Raw genomic sequence first — 24,403 nt, 5'->3', positions numbered from 1 at the left:
CCCTTGCGTAGGCTGTAAATGTTTCACAATAAACAATGGAAATCTTTCCACCCCGTTCCGAGAAAGGCTTCTAAACCTTGAAATACGAATAACGAAATATGTTAAATTATCAAGAAGTACCCAAATCGAGTTTTGATCTCGTCATAAATACATAATTATGTACTTATTGATAGTATTTTCAAATTAAAATGCAAAAAGTTCTTTAAGGACAGAGTGATATTAAATCTTAATTAGATAGAATAAAAAGAAATCTTTGTTAAATATACATAGGAACATTATCAACACATAAGTCTTTTGTAGGGAATTTATTTATTCACTGCACAAACAAAAAAAACGGTTTTCAAAAGGCGGATTTAATGCTAAAGCATTTTCTACCAGACAACATTCGGACGTGCGAGACAAACAAGTCAAGGCCAAAAATTTTAGAAAAAAAAAAAAAATATATTGGAGTGCTCCGATCGTCGCCAAACTTTACAGGATTACTCGCCAGGTCAATCCGGAGATTTCCTGAAAGTTTCATTGAAATCGGTCCAGCCGTTTCGGAGCCTATAAGAAACACACCCACACACTTTCTCTTTTATATATATAGATAATAGCTTTCCAAATGCTAACGCCGCGGAGAAAGGAGTCACTAAATCTTTCTAAGAGATAACCTTGGCCAGTTCTTTAATTGGTCGTGTGTCGTGTCGTAACAGTGGGTCGCTTGAGTCGTCTGTCAAACATGTTAAGGGTCGAGCAACGCTGCGTTTAACGGTGTGCGGTTGCTATTCCAGCACCTTGGTACCCCATTGTCCATCAGCTCGGCTTCGTGACTCGTTAAGCTATGTTGGTAACTCTAATTCTTCTACGGATCTCCTCATCTCTGAGTGACTCTGAGCCTTGTTATGAGTAAGTAACCATGTATTAGAAACGTAAGACAGAACTGGTAACTGTTTAAGGACTTTGGTCGTTCTGAAGAGTTGGAAACGCCTATATAAAAGTATTATATAGGCGTTTCTAAATAGTTTTTTTTTATGTTTTTCCCGTTTTTTGGGGTTTATACATAATGACATGTTGATAACTGCACTCGATTACTTAAATCTTAAGCTATGAGGGTTCAAAACGTGTCCTGGTGTAAAAAATAAACAACCAACCTAGCCGAAAATTTGGTATCACCAACTCACAATGGCGATTGGCGCAGTGGGCAGCGACCCTGCTTTCTGAGTCCAAGGCCGTGGGTTCGATTCCCACAACCGGACAATATTTGTGTGATGAACATGAATGTTTTTCAGTGTCTGGGTGTTTATCTATATATTATAAATATTTATGTAAATTATTCATAAAAATTATTCATCAGTTATCTTAGTACCCATACACAAGTTACGCTTACTTTGGGACAAGATGGCGATGTGTGTATTTTCGTGGTATATTTATTTATTATTATTATTATAATGTCACTTAAAACTAAGTTAAAGCGCTAATTTATGTATATTATAAGTATTTATGTATGTTATTCATAAAAAAAAAAAATATCAGTCATCTTAGCAACTGTAGGGCTGGGCTAGATTACAATGTATGTATTGTATGTATATTTATTTATGTATGTGTGTATTTTATTTAATTTATTAAAAATATATCCTACTTCCTTATATCCTATTCTATTAATATTATAAACAAGACAGGTTGTGGATATGTATGGATCAAGTATGGTTGGTTTCGAGTCGCGAGCATCAGCTAGTAATATACCTACAGCTGCCAACCTTAAAAGGGTACGAAATGAACTATGTGACTCGCTAAACGTCTGTGACAGTATTTCATGGCACGTTTTCCATGCTGGAGTGGCTATTTGTCACTCGCAACGCCTCAAGGGGTAATATTTACTCAAGCAAGATACAATTTTTCTGGAATGCTCATTTGTGAAAGGTGTCATTGTTGGAGAGTTAGATAAACACTTAATTGCACACAAAAAAGAACCGACAAATAACAAATTAATCTTCTTTATAAATTTATACGAATATTGGTACGCAAAGGCGGTCTTATTGCTAACGCAACTTCTACAATCCTTGGAAAAAGTATGGGATTTGTTCGTTTGCAGCAAGAAAGTGTAAGCTACGGAAAAACACGTTGCTAATGCGGTATAGTGAGAAAAACCTATCAATATTTAAAACAAGAGTGAATAGGCATCTTGTAGGCAAGCGCGTCCCATCGTAGGACACATCTACACTTTCCATCAATTCAAAATTCGAAATTCAAATTCAAGATTCCTCATCATCATTCATTCATCAATCAGGTAAGATTCTGATCAAGTGCTTGTCTATTAACGATAAAAAAAAACCTACTGGGCCTTCGGGCCACTTTGTACCTCCATCTAACTTGCTCTATTTATTCTTATCTTGTACCTATTTTCATAAAAAAAAGCTAAGAACACTCCCGACTAATTCACCTTTTAAACAAAAAATTACTTAAATAAAATCGGTTCATCCGTTTGGCAAATAAGATGCCACAGACGCACACACACACACACAGACAAAGTCACGTCAATTTTGTGTCGGGGGTTCAAAACGATCTAAACGATGCAGATGGTGAAAACCGCATCAAAATTCGTGCTTATTTTAGGAGTTAGTGGATAAACAGACAGACGCAACTTTGCATTATCCTATACAGATTTGTTATAGTCACTACTCATAGATAGTATAATATATTAGCTTCTAGACAGCGGCTCAGATATATCATTTGTATAACTTAACAATGATTAATTTCGACATACACTAAATCGTAATGGATGTCACTACGCTAAGAGACGATACGACCATAATGACGATGAGCCGTCTGGCAGGATACCGTGTCCAACTAAGAGTCATAAGGTCCTGGATTCGATTCCTAGGTCGGGTCTAGAAGTGTGGGCAGGGCAACATATATATTTGCATATATACCGATATAAACACAAATACTAAATTAATATATTTATGTAACTTATGAGACGTATGTGAATGAGTTTAAATATTATTAGAGACTTGTAGTCGATTATCCCGGCCTGTGCTCCACGGCTGGTTAAACTAAGTCGAAGTTTAAGAGTTAAGGTTCTATATCCTCAAGGCTTGCGGTTTACCCACACTAGTTAGTCAACTTCGTAAATCAGTTTGATATTTGAGCTAGCTAGTTAAATTTTGATACTGTGATACTTTAATAGCTATCAACGTGACTTTAACCTATTAAAAGTGCTCGGATAATTTATAAAGCCACATCTCCGTACAATTACAAGCGATGCACAGAAACACAGAAAGAATACAAAAATAGACAATGGCTCTTTAATAACATCACCATCATCTGGCCACTGACGGGCACAGACTGTGAGAAACTCGGTTATGGAAGATTAAAAACTACTAGATATATATACGATATATACTATCCGTATTGAATTTTATGTTATCCAAAAATATTATCATATTTTATTAGCAAGGTAGGTAATACGTTTGTCACCTAGCAAACTGTGAACGAGAAGGAATAAGGTGGCGCTGGTACTTTACTTTTATAACATGTAATTCAAAGTACCTTCTCAAATATAATTATAAATGAAAATAAGTTTTTTTATTTATTTCTAACTTGAAAAAAAAAAATGGAAAAATTGAAAATAAAAATTTACAGAAAGTATACATTTTGGCGGCCTTATCGCTACATAACGATCTCTTCCACGCAAACATTAGCGCAAAACCAAAAAGCTAAGAAGAGAGGTAGGTGGTGCATATAAATGAACATATATATTTGCATATATATCTATATTCTATATATACATAAAACTTTGTACATATTTATAGTATTTATGTTTAAATAGGTATATCCTTCCAGAGGCACGAGTTCAATCCACCGCACACACCTCTTATGTTCTGAGTTATGTGCGTTTTAAGAAATTAAATATAACTTGCAGGTTACTAGACTGAATTGCTTATTCATTCAAGGGCAGTTGTATATTCATCATCATGACATTAACCCATTAACGGCCCACTACAGAGTACGGGTCGCCTTCCACAATGAGAAGGGGTTAAGGCCGTAGTCCATCACGCTGGCCCACTGCGGATTGGTGGGCACCACTCACCTTTGAGAACATTTTGTAGAGCTCTAAGGCATGCAGTTTTCCTCGCAATGTTTTCCTTCACCGTTGAAGCAAGTGATATTTTAATTACTTAAAACGCACATAACTTAGAAAAGTTTTGAGGTGCGCAGTTCGGAATTCGAACTCGGCTCCCCGGATGGAAAATCAAGCTATGCGCTATCAACGTTTCAATTTTATATTATTTTAAAACAAATTACCGAATGAAATATTTGAGAAGTCTCTCAATAAGTTCAAGTTTATACAAAGCGTAAGCTTACAGAAAACCCCTATTATTTATTTATTTCCCATCTTAAATTTTTAGCATTAAAGTACAAAGTTTACAAATTAACAATATTCATTGTAAAGTCAATATCTGACGATTCTCCGGCTTGTTTCCGGTTTGGTGTGGAGTATAAGGATTGAAGATATTATTAATTACACCACACAGATTCTCCTGCTTTTCGCGGAGTATAGCAAATTAAGCTTAATTTTCATAATAGTACAAAGTTATCTAATGCGACAATGATGCATGTTATATAAATTTTAATAAAAATTAAACTATAATGTATATGGTTAAATCCAAATCGCTATATTTGTGAGTTCACATAGAGTGCAACAAAACAAATCCGTCTTCTCGGCTATCACATTAAAGACGGAGTTCGCACGGTTTACAGTTACGGATTACCTAAACGATAAAAAGCTGGGTGTGAATTGCTCTAACTAATATTAATTTACTGTGAGATTGTGATAACAAAAATATAAGTTTGTTGTGGGGCGCTTTTTAGAGCAGGGCACGTTTGGAACTCTCGTGGCATCATCCTCTTACAATTATGTAAACATATATGTATGAACGCTTCATAATTGCCTGGGTTTACATACGATACATTAAATAATAATAATAATAAATAATAAATAAATATACTACGACAATACACACATCGCCATACAGTCCTAAAGTAAGCGTAGCTTGTGTTATGGGTACTAAGATAACTGATGAATAATTTTATTAATAATATACATAAATACTTATAACACATAGATAAACACCCAGCCACTGAAAAACATTCATGTTCATCACACAAACATTGTCCAGTTGTGGGAATCGAACCCACGGCCTTGGATCCAGAAAGCAGGGTCGCTGCCTGTCAAAATATAATTAAACATATTCTAATTATTTTAGTTTCGAAGACGTTTTAGATTTTATTTAGTTTTAAATAGTTTATTTTAGGTTAAATTTATAAAACAAATATCTTAAAGATGTTGAAATAAATAAAGAACACACATTTCTATATTTCTAAATATTGTATTATAAATGTAACATTATGTATTGTGCTGAATAAATTGAATTTGAAATTGATAGGTCTACATGAATAAAGAATTTTTGAATTTGAATCAAGTATACCTACTCGTAGCATGGTAACGAGGGGAAATTTTCTAATCGACATCTCGGTACCACACACAAAACATACACTTTATTTGCACAAATAAAAGCTGTCATAACTAGGAAACCGGGAATTTATGGCAAACCATTAAAACTTGGTAGTTAAGGATGCTTTTACAGTTGCGTGGTTTCGGTGAAACAGCATCGTAAAGTTGCAGAGATAATCTCGTTTCTGATAACTGCGGTCAAAGGCTAGAGCTAAGGCTGGAGCCACAGAATTAAGAACATACAGAACCCTCATTCAGACATTATTGCATACAGAGCATTGTATTTAAATCCCGTGGAATGTTGCTAGCTCACAACATTTTCCCATTTTCTCCATTTTATGTTAAACGTTTAGCATATTTGAGGTAAAATATTTACTGTCAACTGCTAAATCGATTGATGTTACCAATACCTGAGCCTACTAAAGTGGAGTGGTTTTTGATGCCTCAATTAGTCATGTACACGATTTCTGTATGTTCTTAATACTCTGGCTAGAGCTTAATTATTGATTTTCGTAATACTTTTTTATAATGTTCTAAAAAAAGAGTGGGGGTCCATCGTTTTTTAATACAGTACGGTGTATGGCAATAAAGTATAATCAGCTAAAAATAATAGATGAAAATTAAAATCAACATCATTCCTGCCTTATCGACTATAGATGTAATAACAATAAACAATAAACAAAAAAAAAAAAAAAAGACGAGAATTAAAAAAATCTTATTTTGAACATTCTTATTTCTTATCAGATTAGTGTATTGTTATCTGTTCTCGATATATCTACAAAGTTTGAACGAAATCGGACCGTTTGAAGAGGGTCAAAATCAATTCCAAAGGAGTCAGTTACAAACATACTAACATACAAAAAAAATAGTTTAGCTAATAAAAAGCGTTTAAAAACTTCGGTCATGTATTCGGTTTCGGCCGGTACAAAATCGGCCACCCAAAATAAGTGCCGAAGTTCTATTCTCCAGGCCGCGTAATACAGCTTAGTGGTCGTAATTTCCGGAATTCCTTCTTTTATCGTTACACGATGTAGTTTTGAGCCTATCACCGCTTCAGCCACACATTAACCAATCCGAATCTTCCGAAGCGAATCGAAATCACGATATTGCCAATCAACATCTATATACAACACCAATTTATCATTTTGGATTTTATAACTGCAACAATTTTTGGGATACTATCCAAATTTGAATTGTTGAGATAACAATTTTAAAAAAACATTTGTGCGAGCTTATAAAGTAAATAACGAGATTGTACTGTAATTTTTTTAGTTCGTTTTGGTCGGGTGCCTAAAACAACTCACTTATTTTCTCTACGCTTTTGACGACCGCCCTGGTACAGTGGTTGGGTCTGATGTCCGATTAGCGGAGGTCTTGGGTTACAAGAAATGGTCATAAATTAGTGTCATACGCATATCGTCTCCGAAAGGTACAGAGGTAATTTGTGGGACTGAGTATACGCTTTTATAATATGATTCCTAAGGTTATTTTGGACCTACCATTGCATAAGTTTAAAGTATATGCTAAAACACATTTGTTACAGCGAGGTTATTATACAATTGATGAATTTCTGGGTTCCAGGGATCACCGGTAAGGGCCGGTAAAATTTTGGAATTTAAATTTTTTGAAAGTCCATCAAAATTAGTATTGGTAAAATGTTCCTTTAAAAATTCATGTTAGCGAGCTAATATAAAGTTTAGGAGATTCCAAATTATTTCCATGTTTTTGACATCCGGCCTAGCGCAGTGGTAAGCTGTATATAGTCTTATAAGCAAAGAACTGGAACCGAAGAATCCAGCACTTTTTTTTAATTCGCGTATTGCCCCAATACGCGAATTAAAAAAAAAAATTAAAAAACATAGTAAATAATTAAAAAAAAACTGAATTCTCTCTGGTCTGGGCTGATGGAAGTCATCGGCCTTAGCTAATTCACCAACCCTACGGGCAAAGACGTGTCGTCAAGTGATTCAGCGTTTCGGTACAGTGTCACTTATAAAACTATTAGGGGTTTGGGTTAAATATGGGCATTGCTTCTAACACGTTACACCATTACCATCTTAGACTAGTAGGCTAAATTATAGTGAAAAAAACACAATAAAATGCTTGAGATGGAGAAAAATATTCATTTCACAAATAACGCTCCGAGCGAAAACGTGGGGCAACTTAAATAGATTTCGGTAAGAAAAAAGTTATGAAAAGTATTCGCGCCTCCAGAAAATAAACGAAGCCAAAAAACGGTACGACGGCAAAGTTTTCGGAGCCATTAAAAAAGTCCCGCCACTCTGTCTTGGAAGAGAAATCTATGACAATTTCCATATAATAAGACTCATAAAAAAAGAAAAAAACGAATTTGTATTATATTATGAATGGGTGGTAATTTTCTAAAAGTTTTTACATAATACTATGCAGGTTGGATGTGGTGATAGCCCAGTGGGTAGGACTTCGACCTAACTTTCGGGAGGCCGAGTTCGGATCCCAACTTTTCTAATTTATGTGCGTTTTATGGAATTAAAATATCACTTGCTTCAACGTTGAAGGAAAACATCGTGAGGAAACCTGCATGCTTGAGAGCTGTACATTACGTTCCATAACGTTCTCAAAGGTATTTTAAGTTCACCTTCTCATTGTGGAAGGGGACCCGAGCCCTGTAGTGGGCCGTTAATGGGTTGATATGATGATATAGCCATCCCCCACGCCTTCGGCCGCGTATGAGTCAAGCTTTAAATGTTTTACAACTTTTGAACAGGATCAATTCTCTCTGAACTTACACTGCGTCTACAGAGAAACGCGTTGCTCAACAACGGTGCCAATGAGCAGACCAACAAAAGTAAATAGATAGAATAAAATGAGGCGGGCGCAAGCAACCTACAAAATCCGTGTTCCTAACCATTTTTTTTTCGGCGTGGTGGAAAAGCTTTATTTCTACCTCCGACCCTTCGGCAGGACGGAAGTTATGTATTCCTAACCATTCCTAACATTAGATATCAATCGGTTCAAAAGTAGCATTAAATACCTGTAATAATTGAGAACCTGTGCGAAGACCCCCGGATGCCTGTCGAAGAAGTACTCGTTGAGGACTGGGTCGTAGTTGGCCAGGGCCTCCGTTAGCCTGGAAAGCCGCGTCGCTGGTATTTTTTTTAACGTAGCCTTATAGGTTTCGTATCTAAAAAAGAAAAATCGTAGTTTTAGAATCAGTACCAAACAGGCGAAAGAATTTTAGAGCAATTCGCGCACACAATTTGACTCTCACATATTAATACACTTTACACATTGATTCATGTAGAAACATGGATTTAATATGTTACTATTCTAGGAACCTGAGGGTAATTGTATATCATTTTATAACAAATTACCAGATGAAATCCTTGAGATGTCTCTCATTAAGTTCAAAGTTTATATAAAACGTAAGCTTATAGAAAAATCCTATTATAATATTAAGGATTCCATGTTCCATGATATAAAAGCTGGGGTATGATTTTCTCTAACTTCATAGCTCAACATTAACTCGACTGTGAGATGGTGATGACAAAAAAAAACTGGTTAAGTTTGGTGTGGGATCTTCTTAGACCAGGGCGCGTTTGGGTCCCCCCTAGCTTTTGTTTTACTTTAACGAATGCAGTTATCAACATCACTAACATTAGTGTAACATGTTAAATTTATGAACGCTTCATAATTGCCTGTGATAAGGTCTATGAATAAAAAAAAATTAATTTGAATTTGAGTAGTGCGTTCAACCAAATTAGTTCTGCAGCTTTAAAATATTATTATAGATATAACATATTTATAAATTTCCTCAAAGCGTAAGTACACAATTTTTATATATTTGGTTTAATTTAATTTATTAAAAAAAAAAATATGTAAATTACAACGTCGCATACTAAAATCGAATAGGTCATGTCAGGATTTAGGATATCACAGGTCAATGAAGACATCCAACCTCCAATGCGAACGCAAGAAACTTTTTTCCCCTCTCCCCCATCCAATAAGTTCAGGGGAATCAATCAAAGGAGTATGAAGCGAATTGATTATTTATGTATGCCTCATGATCCCTTAGATTAAACAACTCTTGAAGTAAATGATTTCCCTCGAGCAATTTCTGGGTAAAGTGATCATTCGCCGTGGAGAAAGTTATATCTGCTAATAAAATAACGAGAGAGAGATATTTTATTTTATTACATGGGTTAACTTCTTTATTCTACTTCTGGATTAGAGTCACATACATAGCTCAGCGAGTCGCAAAGCTGAAGTGGCAATGTGCAGGGCACATAGCACGCCACGCCAGCTAATGGCAAAACACTGTGACTTCGTCATTGATATTTAAATGGCTTCTATGCAAACGTGTGTATTATGCAAATTAATAATAAATAAATATACTAGGAAATACACTCATCGCTAGCCCCAAAATAAGCGTAGCTTGTGTTATGGGTACTAAGATGACTGATGAATAATTTATTAAAACTAAATTCGAAATTAATTCGAAAAAATTCGAGGCTATTGCGAAGTGAGGTTCCCTCACGATGTTTTCCTTCGCCGTTGAAGAAAGCGATATTTTGAATACTTAAAATGCACATATCTTGGAAAAGTTGTGTGCGTGCTTGGTTTTGAACTCGGCCTCCTCGAACCTATATCCAAAGATAACCGCAGCTGAGTTAAGATAACTATACCAAACCAAACTAAGCACGTTTCTATTACCGGGAACGACATCAAAAGGTAGGCGTATCTTGAGATAATTAGGGTAGTTCACGAATAGTTATTACTGCTAAAACCCATTAACACTTCACACTCGGGTTTCTAAGAGCCAATAGCGATTGGTTGGTCTATTGGCGACCCACTACAGACAGGGCATGGGTCCCTTTCACAATGAATTTCCTAATTGACGGCCGATTGGCGCAGTGGGCAGTGATCCTGCTTTCTGAGTCCAAGGCCGTGGGTTCGATTTCCACAACTGGACAATATTTGTGTGATGAGCATGAATGTTTTTCAGTTCTGGGTGTTTATCAATATATAATAAGTTTATGTATATTATTCATAAAAAAATATTCATCAGTTATCTGAGTACCCATAACACAAGCTACGCTTACTTTGGAACTAGATGGCGATGTGTGTATCGTAGTATATTTATTTCTATATTCATTCATATTTATATATATATTTAAATAAAAAAAATAATGTTAAGGTAGATTGAAAGCAGCCAGCTTCGCTCTCATCTCCCGCAAAATAGAAAAATGATTGTAAATGTTGATGTTGGAAAAGGGCAACTACTGAGTTTCTTGCCGGCTTTTCTCGGTAGAATCTGCTTTCCACGCGGTCCCCATATGGATTGCTGGACTTGGACACGCTTTTGAGGACAATATGGTGAACTCCTTCACTGTTAAAGCAAGTGATATTATTTGTATTGCATAAAACGCACATAACTTAAGATCGTGTCGTTTGCTGACTTTGAGCATGCCATTCCACAAGACGGTTTTATAAGCTTTCCTTCGCAGTTCAGGCTAGCGAATTGTGGATTGCTCTCCCTACGAACTTACGACAGGCAAAATCGCTTGATATGTTTAAAAATGCAGTTAAAGCTTTTCTTATTATCTTGCGCAATAAGACGACTGGTTTTTATTTTTATACCATCTATTCATTAATATAGCTTTTCATAATATATATTAGTTTATTATTTTTATATTTATTTTATATATAGAAATATTTTATTTTATGTTTTTATTTGTGTATATTTTGTTTATGTATTCGTATGTCGTTATTTGAATGTAGGTTTATAATAATTTTACACCACCTATTTGTTCTCGCTCTTGTTGTCTCCTAATCCTAAGGTTGCCTGGCAGAGATCGCTTTTAAGCGATAAGGCCGCCTTTTGTATTCTACTCCAGTTTTTTGTGTTTCTCTATTCGTCCTTTATTTTCCTAACTGTGTAGTGGTGTACAAATAAAGAGTTTAAATAAATAAATAAATAACTTGGAGAAGTTACAGGTACGAGTACAAGCTGGGATTCGAACTCGAGAAGGGTTTACGCCGTAGTCCATCGAGTAGACCGTTCTCATCAAAATTCCAAATTCATTTCAAGTAGGCCTACTAGGCACTTTTGAAATGTCCAGTTTGTCTGCTTGTACTCACTCTACCACCGGTTCGGAAGGCAGATTCTAACGAGAAGAAGCTGGCAAGAAACTCAGCAGTTGCTCTTTTCCAACATCAACAATTTAGATTTTACATTTTAACATTCATTTGTTTATCTTGTGAGAGATGAAAGCCGAACCGGATGCTTCTAAGCAACCTTGTTATTAAGAAATTCATCTATTGTATAGTAACCACGCTGTTATAAATGTGTTTTCACATATATTTTAACTTATGCATTTGTAGGTCAAAAATTACCTTAGGAATCATATTATAAAAGCATATACTCAATCCAACAAAAGATTTCTGCTTTTCGCAGACGATATGCAGATGCCATTTTATTATGACGATTACATGTAATTCGACTGTTTATATCTACTTTTTGTTTATATAGATTAATATCTCTTGTTGTTTCACATCATGACAAGAGTGGGTTGATATGATGACAATGATTATATCCTAGAATGGTTATTTGTTTAAAGTCTATTTTAGCCGGAAAGTTGACTTCCTTTATTAGCGAGGGAACCCATGGAATTTTATCTATTCAATACTATTGAATATGACTGCTTTCCGAGCCCTAGGCTGTGAGTTTGATTCCCACACGGAAAATATTTGTGTGGTGAACATGAATGTTTTTTTTTTGGGGCTAGATGGCAATGTGTGAATTGTCGTAGGATATATATTTACTACTGCATATGACTGGCGATTGGCGCAGTTTGACTGCTTTCCGAGTCATAGGCTGTGAGTTTGATTCCCACACGGAAAATATTTGTGTCATGAAACCGAATGTTTTTCAGTGTCTGTGTGTTTATCTGTATGTTAAAAGTGTTAATGTGGTATAAATTATCATCAGTCATCTTAATACCTGTAGGGGTAAGGGCAAGTGAAAACCCAGGATTTCTTTACTTACTTGGCCGGAACGTGTGTACAACGGTTGGCGAATTTTTTTTTTTGTGTTTACAGACGAGCGCTTGACTGCAATCACACCTGATGGTAAGCGATGATGCAGCTTAAGGTGGAGCGCGCTTGCCTAGAAGATGCCTATTCACTCTTGATTTGATGGTACTCATGTTGTAAGAACTGAAGAATTTTAAAAAAGAATGCTGCTGCGGTCGGTTGCGGTCAACGTCTCAAAATTTGGACCGCCTCGGTGTTGTCAGAATGACGGTTGCCAACCCCGCCACCTACGTTCCGTTTTTTGCTCATTATTTAATTTATAAACCATAGACAAAAACTTATCGCAGCCAAATTATTTATATTCTGTTAATTGATTATTAATTACACGGCTGTTTGCGTCCACTGGGCTATCACCACATCGTCTTAAACTTCATGTGCCTGTAATTACACCAGCAACCACGCCATTGCGACACGGGTTAGCGGCGGAAACAAGTATGGCGTTAGAAATTCTCTGGACGAACCTTAGAACCTCTACTACTACTTGAAGCGCATAGACTTTTACTACTTCCCGTATCAAGCCCTTCAGTCCAGAAAGCAGCAATGCTGCTTTTTGGCGGAGATAATCATGGTGGTAGTAGGGACTTCCCCGGACGAGCTCTGTCACATAACGCTCTTTTCTACTATAGTTAATCTTACGCTACCTACTTAATACTTCCTCCTTTCGTTGGTCTAATGATTGACATATATAATTAAATATCATATAATATTAATTATATATTTTTATAAAATATATATATTTTTTTATTATATACGGCTGTTTGCGTCGCTAACAGTACCCATAACAGAAGCTACGCTTACTTGGCGATGTGTGTATTGTCGTAATATATTTATTTATTTATTCTAATGCCAGGATAATAGATCCTGTTACCTTTTTTTTTACTTTATTGTCCCTTTGAATGAACTATATTATGATTTCCCTTGGGTGAACCTTTACAAACTCAAGTCGTGTCACGTAAGAAGAAAGGCAACGGCGTAACTACGCTGTGAGCAACTTTTGCGATTAAATGCGAATAAGTGTGATTATTTTACTAGCGGTTTCCCGCGACTCCATTCGTGCAATACTTTAATATTTTGCAAAACGTGCAACGGAGACATGGTGTGTTTGTGAGCCGAGTCGACGGCTAAAAGAAGTGAGTGGAAGCCAGAAGAAGACGGGAGAGGGTTCTTATTATCCTACTAATATTAAAAATGTAAAAGTATGGGTGTTTGTTACTCAATCACGCAAACACAGCTGTACTAATTTGGATGAAATTTAGCACGCATATAGCCTTTGACATGGAAAAGAATATAAGCTACCTGTTATCCCGATTCCTTAAGTAGTTCCCGAGCTAAGCCGCGGGCAGACAGTTTTGAAACTTGGTAACCATGTCACCTATGCTATAGAACACGGCTTGTACTGTCTATACCGATCTCTCGAATAGTTCCCGTGGTAACTAAGTGGCTTTAGACGCGGGCAGAAGCTAGAATATAATAAAGGTGAACGTATTTATGTTTGTTACTCAATCACGTCAAAAAGATTGACCCGATATGGCTGAAATTTATTACAGACATAGATCGTAGTCTGAAGTAGCACCAAGGCTACTTTTTATCACAGAAAATAAGAGAGTTCCCGTGGGAAAAAATAACCTTAATCCATGCGGATGAAGTCGCGGGTATCAGCTAGTAGTCAATAATGGACGGACGATATTATTATACCTACTTATTATTATTTAAAAAGTATATGTATAGGGCCAAATAAAAATTTTTTTCTTTATTCCCTTCTTTACATGCTCTATAAATGCATAGAGCACACGTTGAAAAGGCCTTTATGTCCAAAACATAATCCACCAACATTTCTCATTTAATAAGGAAAGTGGGACAAACGTACAATCAGGGCCAGCCTGTGTCAAGGTTGGCCGATGCAGCTCGAAACCATCTTTTAAACTATCGCATTATTGTATGCCTTTTAAATGAAAATATTTATACGGTTTCTTTTATAGTTATACAATTGGTATACTAAGTAGACTAGATACAAGGCAACGAGACATGAGGCATGCAAATAACACGTCTTAAAAAGTGTAATTTCAACCATTATCGGCGAACGTCGAGGCAAGTTATATTTGAATTGCTTGAAACACATAACTTAGAACAGTAAGTGGTACGTGCTCGGATTTGAACCTCGAAGTCGACGTCTTTCCAACTGGGCTGTCACCGCTTCTATTCGCTAATATTTTATACCTACCTATGCCTAAGTCCACCATTCCGCAAAGGGCCAGCGTGGTGGACTAAGGCCTTAACCACCTATTAATTGTGGGAGGACACCCGTGCTCTGTAGTGGGATATCTAAAGTATCATGATGATGACAAAATATAAATTTTACCGGTACCAAAGCGTGTTTGCAACAGATATCGGCCGGGGAAGTGCAACCGCCATGTCTATTTTTGCCATCAAGCAGCTTCGATATTTGTGATTCGGACTGTAGGGTGTAATTGCCAATGGTATTACAGCGAATTAGGCTGATAATATTTAAATTCGGTCAACTAGACGAATGTACAAAATCGTCAAAATATTATCTACAGAGTTGACCAAAATCGCTAAAACAGTTTCCTCGAATACAACTCTCTACGAAAGTTAAATATTGATCCGTTATGCATCCGTCTGTTCTAATTAATTTCTCTTTGATATCAATTTTCAATCGGGTTTCCAAGTAATTCATTAACTTCGCTATGGGAACTCAATTTTGCAGCGTCAATTAAATAGGACTCTACTCCAGGCTTCATAAAAGAAACCTTTCTAACGCAATTGGTATTTGATTGAAAATATTCAATAACGGCAGATTCAATATCGGCAATTCCTTCAGCGAGACTAGAAAATATGTTCAAACGTGTATTTACGTATGTTAGCATATCCTATAGTAACGTGATTCTAATATGTGCTGTAATATAGGAACCTACGTTCTGGTATCGGTTCCTATACGGAATCAGAAATATGATTTGATATGACCGTATTTTATTTCAGAACGTTGCAAACTAAAAATACCTTTCCATTTCCAGATTTATTTCGCAATTTTAGTAGCTAAAATTAAACACATTTATACAGTATTTTTAACTAGGTATTTTATATATGTGCTAGCTGTTGCGACTTCGTCTGCGTTTGATTTTGTTTTTTGATGTGGCATTCAATTTAGTTGAAGTTCTAAAAAAAAATTAAGAATTCAGTATCGCTAAGCTTTAAATGAGGGGTTTGCTGCTGTCCGCTGAGGAGTTCTGTCCTCTATCTCCAACCACAATCATCAGATCTATACAAAGTTTGTGCAAAATTAAACACATATTATAACCTCGAATATACAAAAATAATTATTTTATTCGGTTATAATTTGTCGGAGTTATGGTGTTAAATCGTTAAACACTTTCATCCCCTCTCCCAAAGGAACCGAGCTTAATGTCGGGTAAAAAAGTATCTATATTACTTCTTGCACTTCAAAGAATGTGTACAAAGTTTCATGAGGATCGGTTAAGTAGTTTTTGCGTGAAAGCGTAACAAACAAACTTACATTGACATTTATAATATTAGTAGGGATAGGGATAGGGATAGGGATAGGGACATATTGTTTTATTTGTGTATTCAAAATTCAAAATTCAAAATTCATTTATTTCAAGTAGGCCTAATACAAGCACTTTTGAAACGTCAAGTCTGTCCGTGTGTAGTGACTCTACCACCGGTTCGGAAGGCAGATTCTACCGAGAAGAAGCCGGCAAGAAACTCAGCAGTTGCTCTTTTCCAACATCAAAAATTTACATTTTATATTTTAACATTCATTTTTCTATCTTGTGAGAGATGAAAGCGGAGCCGAATGCTTCCAAGCAACCTTGTCATTAAGAAACTCATCAATTGTATAATAACCTCGCTGTAATAAATGTGTTTTAACACATTCTTTAAACTTATGGATTGGTAGGTCCAAAATTACCTTAAGAATCATATTATAAAAGCGTATACTCAATCCCACAAATGACTTCTGCACCTTTCGCAGACGATATGCAGATGTCCCTAATTTATGACCATTTCTTGTAAGTCGACTGTTTATATCCACTTTTTGTTTATAAAGACTAATATGTTGTCTTACAAATACTATATTGTTATAAATGTATTGTGAGGCTACCGTAAGTATACCACTTTCTTTAAATTTTTCACGGAGGGATTCACGTGATTTAAGTTTATATATTGACCGTACAGCTCTTTTCTGCAATATGAATATAGTTTCAATATCAGCAGCTTTGCCCCATAATAAGATCCCGTAAGACATCACACTATGAAAGTACGCGAAGTAAACAAGTCTTGCTGTTTCTACGTCAGTAATCTGTCTAATTTTCCTGACGGCGTAGGCAGCCGAGCTTAGTTTACCTGCTAGTGTATCTATATGGGTACCCCACTGAAGCTTACAATCCAAGGTCATGCCCAGAAAAACTGTGGAATCTTCCATTTTTAGTGATTCTCCATTTATTATTATATTTTTATTAACTTTCTTTACATTTGGTAAAATAAATTCCACACAGTTTTTTTTGCATTTAAAAGTACATTATTGACAGTAAACCAGTGTGACACATGCGACATAGCACGGCTTACATCGTCAGAGTTGTCTCTACCTCTATCAGTTTTAAAAATTAGAGATGTATCATCAGCAAACAGTACAATGTCACAGGTTTTACTGACATGGTGTGGTAGATCATTTATATACACCAAAAATAGAAAGGGACCCAAGATTGAACCCTGTGGGACACCCATTGACGTAGCCGACCCCTGCGACTTAATGTCTTTTATGCAAACCCTTTGGGTTCTGTCACTGACCTGTAATCTAGTTCAAGTATGTAGTTATTATTTTGTATTTTTTTAAATATGCACAACCTGTCTGTTATCCTTTTGTTTTCCTTATTCTAAAGTTGCCTGGCAGAGATCGCTACTAAGCGATAAGGCCGCATTTTGTACACCGCTTCTCTCTGTGTCTTTTTTTACTCTTCTTCTGTATTTTTTGTGTGCAAATAAATAGTATAAATAAATAAATAAATAAAATACTACAAAAATGTTATATTAAATTCCTATTAAGTTATTGAATGAATGAATGAATGAATATACTTTTATTGCACACCACAAAAAGTATATAGAAAAAAAAAGTATAACAAAACAACGTATACAATTTTGCGATAGTTATTAGTATTAATAGTTCAAGAAACACAACGGTCTGCAAAACTATGGGGAATATCCAACGATTTGATTAGCGGTCAAAATATTAGCACAAAATGGTTAGAATAGCGGTTCACCGCAGGGCGTCCGGGAACGTAAACTTGATTGCTATATTTGAGGACTATAACGGCAACGGAAAACGTTTTATTTATTTACGCGGGTACCTAGAGGTCAACTACGGGCTTTTATTGTGTGGCATTTTGGGTTATCGGGGAGTTTACGACTACTGTAACATGGTTTGTTTTTGGAATTAGTTATCTCCATTTGCTAAGCGAGGATTTCATACTAATATTATAAATGCGAAAACCCCTTGTTTGTTTTGCTGCGAAACTTTAGGTAAGTCACACCGTTGACGTTGTTGCCTAAAAGCTTTATGTTTTATGCCTTAAATTGAATGAGTCTGAATGAATGATTTATTTATTTTCTCCACATTACTTATAGGTACTTAAAATTTATCATAATCATCATATCAACAGGGCACGAGTCTCCTCCCACGGTGAGAAGGGTTTAGGCTGTAGTTCACCACGCTGGCCCAGTGCGGATTGGTGGACTTACATATATATACGTATATATATATATATATATATATATATATAAATTATATATATTATTATATTATTGCCACTTCGTCAATGGTAGGTGCGGCTGCTTCCAGTGCCGAGCAGGCCAAGAGGCGTAAATATGAAAACCTGGATAGCAGCTTCATATTTGTGCCTTTTGGTGTAGAGACTTTGGGAGGCAAGAGCCCTTTTCAAAGAATTATCGAAAAGGGTTATCGAGTCTACCGGTGATCCTAGAGCGGGCAGTTACCTTGGCCAACGAATTAGTTTGGCCATCCAGAGGGGAAATGCTGCCAGCATATTAGGAACTGTGCCTCGCTGCGGTGGTTTCGAGGACGTTTTAGATTTTATTTAGTTTTTAAATAGTTTATTTTAGGTTATAGTTATATTACTTATGTTTTATTTTTTAATCAACTTCAGAACTCAATTATATATATATATATATATATATATATATATATATATATTCAAATTTATTCTGCAGTATATATATATATATATATATATATATATATATATATATATATATATATATACTGCAGAATAAATTTGAATTACCTGCTATAACCCCCGACGCAAAACCCACGGGGTGTGACGTGCATGTGTGTGCGTGTCTGTTTTTGGCGTTGTATTTTTCGAACGGATGAACCGATTGTTTTTTGTTTTTTGTTTGAAAGGTGAATTCATTGACAATCTTTCATGAAGTGAAGGGGATCGAAGATGGCCGCCGTCACAAATTGGCGGATTACATAATTTTTACAGTTACCTTAAGATGAGTACGAAATGAAAGGGCTTGAGAAAGAGAATAATGTTAACTTTATTAAAAGTAGGGGCTTTATGGTTTGTGGTTGGGGACCCGTGCTTGAATTAGGTAAAACCTGCGTTGACAGCCTCCAGGCCATATCCAATTTTGTGCAAAAATCACACACACACACGCACACGCACACTCACGCGAACACACATGCACATATTAACACATACACACACACCAACGCACACAAGTACACGCACCTTATAACGCACATATAAACACAAAACCTCTTCATAAAGAGGTATTCTTTACCATGACAAAAGAAGCTAACTACAAGTAATATTGTGTTAAAAATGTAATAAAGGCCTGACCTTTGCCATTTATAATTCAAAGCCTCTGAAAATATCTTATATGGCCATTGATATACAAATCTAAGATCATAAATATATTAAAGGAATAAAATTTATTTGACTGAATAAAATTAAAGTGACTATCATATATTATATGCCTGTGATTTTTTAATAAATCTCCTAAAGTTAATTTTGACGGGGGCTTCTAGAAGGAATACCTTTAGTAGGAGCAATTATTTTTGGATTAGGCTAATCTTTGATGACATTAACATTAAATTATAGGACTTTACACAGAGCTCCAATGACACACCCGAAATAAGAAACAAACTATAAAAAATTAAAAAAATTCAACATTGGATTATGCGAAAAATCACTTTGTGATTAAAATTTTTAAAATCATAATAGTTTTGTATACATACAGGCAGACCTTGAACGAAGTTCCTTCACAGAGCTTGCGGTCACAGTTAGGTGGTTTATAACACGTCGTTAGTCACGCCTCGTCACGCCTTGAATTACACACAAGCGCACTTCATGGCGGACAAAAGGTATGCAGACATCTCTTTTTGAACGACGTGTACTACGCACAAGTTCACTTGACAGTTGCCAAAGAGTTCGGAGGCTTCGGAGTTCGGAGGCGGAAAGATTTAATTTTGGAATAATAAAAAATGAGTGTAGCCGAATAACGCCGATTAATCTAGAATTTTTTGCGCCAGCTGTTCGTGTGTCCTGCACATAAACCCACTATACCGGCCCACTATAGAGCACGCGTCTCCTCCTACAATGAGTAGGGGTTAAGGTCGTAGTCCACTATGCTGGCCCAGTGCGGATTGGTGGGCTCAAAACACCTTTGAGACCATTATGAAGAACTCTCAGGTATGCAGTTTTCTTCTAAATGTTTTCCTTCACTGTTGAAGCAAGAGATATTTAATAACTTAAAACGCACATAACTCAGAAAAGTTAGATGTGCATGTTGGGATTTGAAAGTCGAGCTCCTACCCAATGCGCCAATACCTACCTTCATCAGTAACATGTCACATCATAATGACGGCCGACTGGCGCAGTGGGCAGCGACCCTGTTTTCTGAGTCCAAGGCCGTGGGCTCGATTCCCGCAACTGGAAAATGTTATTGTGATGAACATGAATGTTTTTCAGTGGTGTTTATCTGTATTTATGTATACTATTTATAAAATTATTCAACAGTCACTTAGTACCCATAACACAAGCTACGCTTACTTTGGGGCTACATGGCGATGTGTGTATTGTCGTAATATGTTTATTTTATTTTTATTTTATAATGTAATAGTACTGAGCTTTAGTTAATAAAAACAGTTAAAAAAATTAACAAAATTTGTAGAAAAAGTCTTATATATTTATCAGACAGAATTTATTTTGCAACCCTGGTGGAATCCTGCTATCTCTTTGGCACTGAACGAATATATTGATGAGCTAAAAATAAGAAAGAGTTGTGATTTTTTGCTATTTTTATTTAATACTCGTAGTCCTAATATTATTCTTCAGAGTAGGTGCGCTCCCGGGATCTTCGTTTTCTTTATATCAATGTACGTATCTGGTACAAAAAGGCAAGTCTTTTTAAGCGCGGATTAATGACATGCCTACTTTATTTAGGGACCACTTTACAAGTTAATATACCTACGTGGGGGCAACCTAAATTGTGAGGACGTAAAAAACTTTCATTACATACCTCCTTGGGGGTCAACTGGGGACATCAAAGGACTTAGATAGTCTAAGCAAAAACTTTTTAAGCAGCTCTATAAAAGGCACTGTAGTTTAATGTATATTATGTTTATGTAAGTTTTTCTAAGATAATCGTGATAATTATATTCGTAACATTAAAACTAAAGCAATACGCGATTTTCAAACACGTCCCTGGTCAGCTCGCAACAACTTAATTTGGTATTTTTAGTAGATTACTATCTTATAATGTAATTTATAGGAATACTAGCTACTGCCCGCGACTTCTTGTCGACAATTTTCTGTCGGGACTTCTTGTCGACTCCTTAAGGAATCGGGGTAAAAGGTAGCCTATGTTACTTTCCGTGTGAAAGGTACATGCATGCCAATTTTCATCCAAATCCGCTCAGCCGTTTTTGAGTGATTGAGTAGGATAGTAGAAATAATAGGCACGACTACAATTAATAGTTAATGGTTACATATTTGGAAAGCATTGTGGAAATATACCATGTGTAAATGAAAACCGAAGTAATAATTCAGAGGCTGTAGAGGTACATTATTTACAGTCTCTGAGACTTATCTGTGAAACCGAAATTCTAATAGTTTTTCAGAAAACCAGTGCCGTAGTTTGTACTGAAAGAAATCAGATACAGCCCTAACAAAACATACAAGTCGAGTAGCGTAGGTACTACGCACGGCAGCGAGATGGCGATATTAGAAAGGACTGAATTTCTGGTATCTAGATAGATTTTTCAATAATTAATATTAATCGTTTAAGTCCGCCAACCCGCATTGGGTCTACGCGGAAGGTCTAAGCTCTACCCATTCCTATATCTACAGAGGAAAAATTGATGAAATTAGTCACTGAGATAGAGTGAATCCTGAGAACATTAAAATTAAATTAAAAACCAAGTAACTTAGAGAGTGGAGATTAAAAAAAAAATATTTTTGGGTACTCTGGTGGGAGGTTACCACCCTACAGACAAAGACGTGCTGCGAAACGGTTAAGCGTTCCTGTACGATGTCGTGTAGAAACCGACTAGGGGTACAGGTTAAATATATGTGCCATACTCACTGACAGACAGCCCGCTACCATATTAGACTGCATCATCACTTATCACTAGGTGAGATTATGCACAGCGATCTTACCGAAATTCCACATAGACACAGCTTTTTTTTTAAAAGTAACATAAAGATACAGCCTTTGTGCTTTAGACCAGATGATTGAAGTAAAATTTCTTTAGGTCCATTTATATTTTTATATTTGTATACATATATGTATAATGTAAAATTATACAGTTATATACACAACGTACCTCTCAATTTCTATCTTCACTAACTTATATCTCTCTCACAACTTCCGTTCGCCTCGCCCAATCACACTTTTCGTAACGCTCTCGTTACCCGATCTTAACGAAATTCCGCAAACAAACATTATTTTTTTAAAGTAACAAAAACATACAGCCATTAGAAACATATTTGACTAGAATAAGTACTCCCCGGTGATCTACAAAATTTGGCACAAATGTAGGTTCTTTTAGAACTTGGAATGTAGAGAAGAACCGTAAATCAATTATTTAAATTCCCGTGTTGAATTATTGCCCGAAATGTGGGTATAATTTTAAAGCAAAGGTACTAAGTTAAGTGGAGTGTCATATATCATGTGAAAATGGAGTCTTCATTTGCAGATTCTAAAATAGGATTATACTTCCTTTTGAGCAATTTCCCTCGCTTATCCCCAAATGTACAAATGATTACTGTTTCATATTAGCAGTATCACAAAAGTAGTTAAAACTATCAAATACATATATAAAAAATAAACAGTTATATACACAACGTAATTCTATCTTTACTAACTTATATCTCCCTCTCAACTTTCGTTCACCTCGAACGATCACACTCTTTGTTACGTTCTGGTATGGCAATCACCAGTTTACTCCCCAAGTCAAGCGATTGTAAAGAAGTTTTACTTCAAAAAGTTAAAACTCTTAGTTCGCAAGCTCTCTTACATCAAATAATTTTTGATACAAACGTGGAATGTTTACAGTCTCGTTGAGATATTCGCGAGTGATATCATGTATTGGGAATGTATACGCTTGGTAAGAGCCATTTGCTATGTTGTGGCAATGCAGCATTCAATCAACGCTTGTGTAAACGATTCGTATAGTTCACAGTTAGTTTGTTACAGATTTTATTATTGTATCTCTGGCGTCTCTGGGTTTTAATTAAGACGTCTCAGATCTTTCTTGCTTCACTGGTGAAGGAAAACATCATGAGGAAACCTGCATGCCTGAGAGTTCTCCATAATGTTTTCAAAGGTGTGGAGTCCACCAATCCGCACCGGGCCAGCGTGGTGGACTTTTTTAATTATGAATTTGATTGAATGTGTCACAATTTTATGCTATATAAAAAAAAATCGTGTTTATTTAACAATATATACTCTACATAACACAATTCCAAAGTCAGATGCATATCTAAGACTAAAATGGAATCGAAAAACTCAACTGATTACAAAAGAAAAAGAATGCTACGCTTCGAAGTTTTAAGTCTTCAAACAGAGTGTTTCTTTGCTTTTATTTATTTAAATGAGTCATCTAAATACACTCAGGTGGCCACGGCATCTGGAACCGGCGTTCTGGAGATTATTCCGTTTCTTGTTCACTTCGAATTAAGATACTTTTCTTACTAAATATCAAGTTCATAAGTAAGGCTTTGTAAAGTATTGTTAACTTAATTTAGGTATTTCTAAAAAATATTAAAATTAAAAAATCCATTTATTTCAATTAGGCCTGATATAAGCACTTTTGAAACGTCAAGTCTGTCTGTTTGTAGTGAGTCTACCTCCGGATCGGAAGGCAGATTCTACCGAGAAGAAGCCGGCAAGAAACTCAACATTTGCTCTTTCCCAACATCAACTATTTACAAAAAACTCTAAACTATGAAAACACAAACATTATACATGCATACATGTAATCCGTTTCTACGCGGCATCGTATCTGAACGTTTAATCGCTTCGGCATACATCGTTTTCGGTAGTGTGGTAGCAAGCACAACCTTAACCTCTCTCCAGACAATAAACAAGTACACATTTGACGGTCGACTGGCGTAGTGGGCAGCGACCCTGCTTCCTGAGTCCGAGGCCGTGGGTTCGATTCCCACAACTGAAAAATGTTTGTGTGATGAACATGAATATTTTTCAGGGTGTTTATTGTTTAAACTAATGCATTGGCAGGTCCAAAATTACCTTCGGAATCATATTTAT

The 24,403-nt window shown here is 35.9% G+C and overlaps 1 protein-coding gene across 1 annotated transcript in view; it reads right to left on the bottom strand.

Moving 5' to 3' along the window:
• LOC120630795 (potassium voltage-gated channel protein Shaw-like) overlaps positions 1-24,403 on the bottom strand; it is a 241,637-nt gene that overhangs the window by 195,031 nt on the left and 22,203 nt on the right. Inside the window, exon 2 of the mRNA XM_039900074.1 lies at positions 8,511-8,660. Within this exon, the coding sequence (XP_039756008.1) occupies positions 8,511-8,660 (150 nt within the window). The remainder of the gene's footprint in view (positions 1-8,510; positions 8,661-24,403) is intronic.

Source organism: Pararge aegeria, chromosome 17, assembly GCF_905163445.1.
Source record: "Pararge aegeria chromosome 17, ilParAegt1.1, whole genome shotgun sequence".
In the NCBI taxonomy this organism is placed as follows: Eukaryota; Metazoa; Arthropoda; class Insecta; order Lepidoptera; family Nymphalidae; genus Pararge; species Pararge aegeria.
Note: the sequence above shows the minus strand (reverse complement) of the source record. Positions and strands in the feature narration are given on the sequence as shown.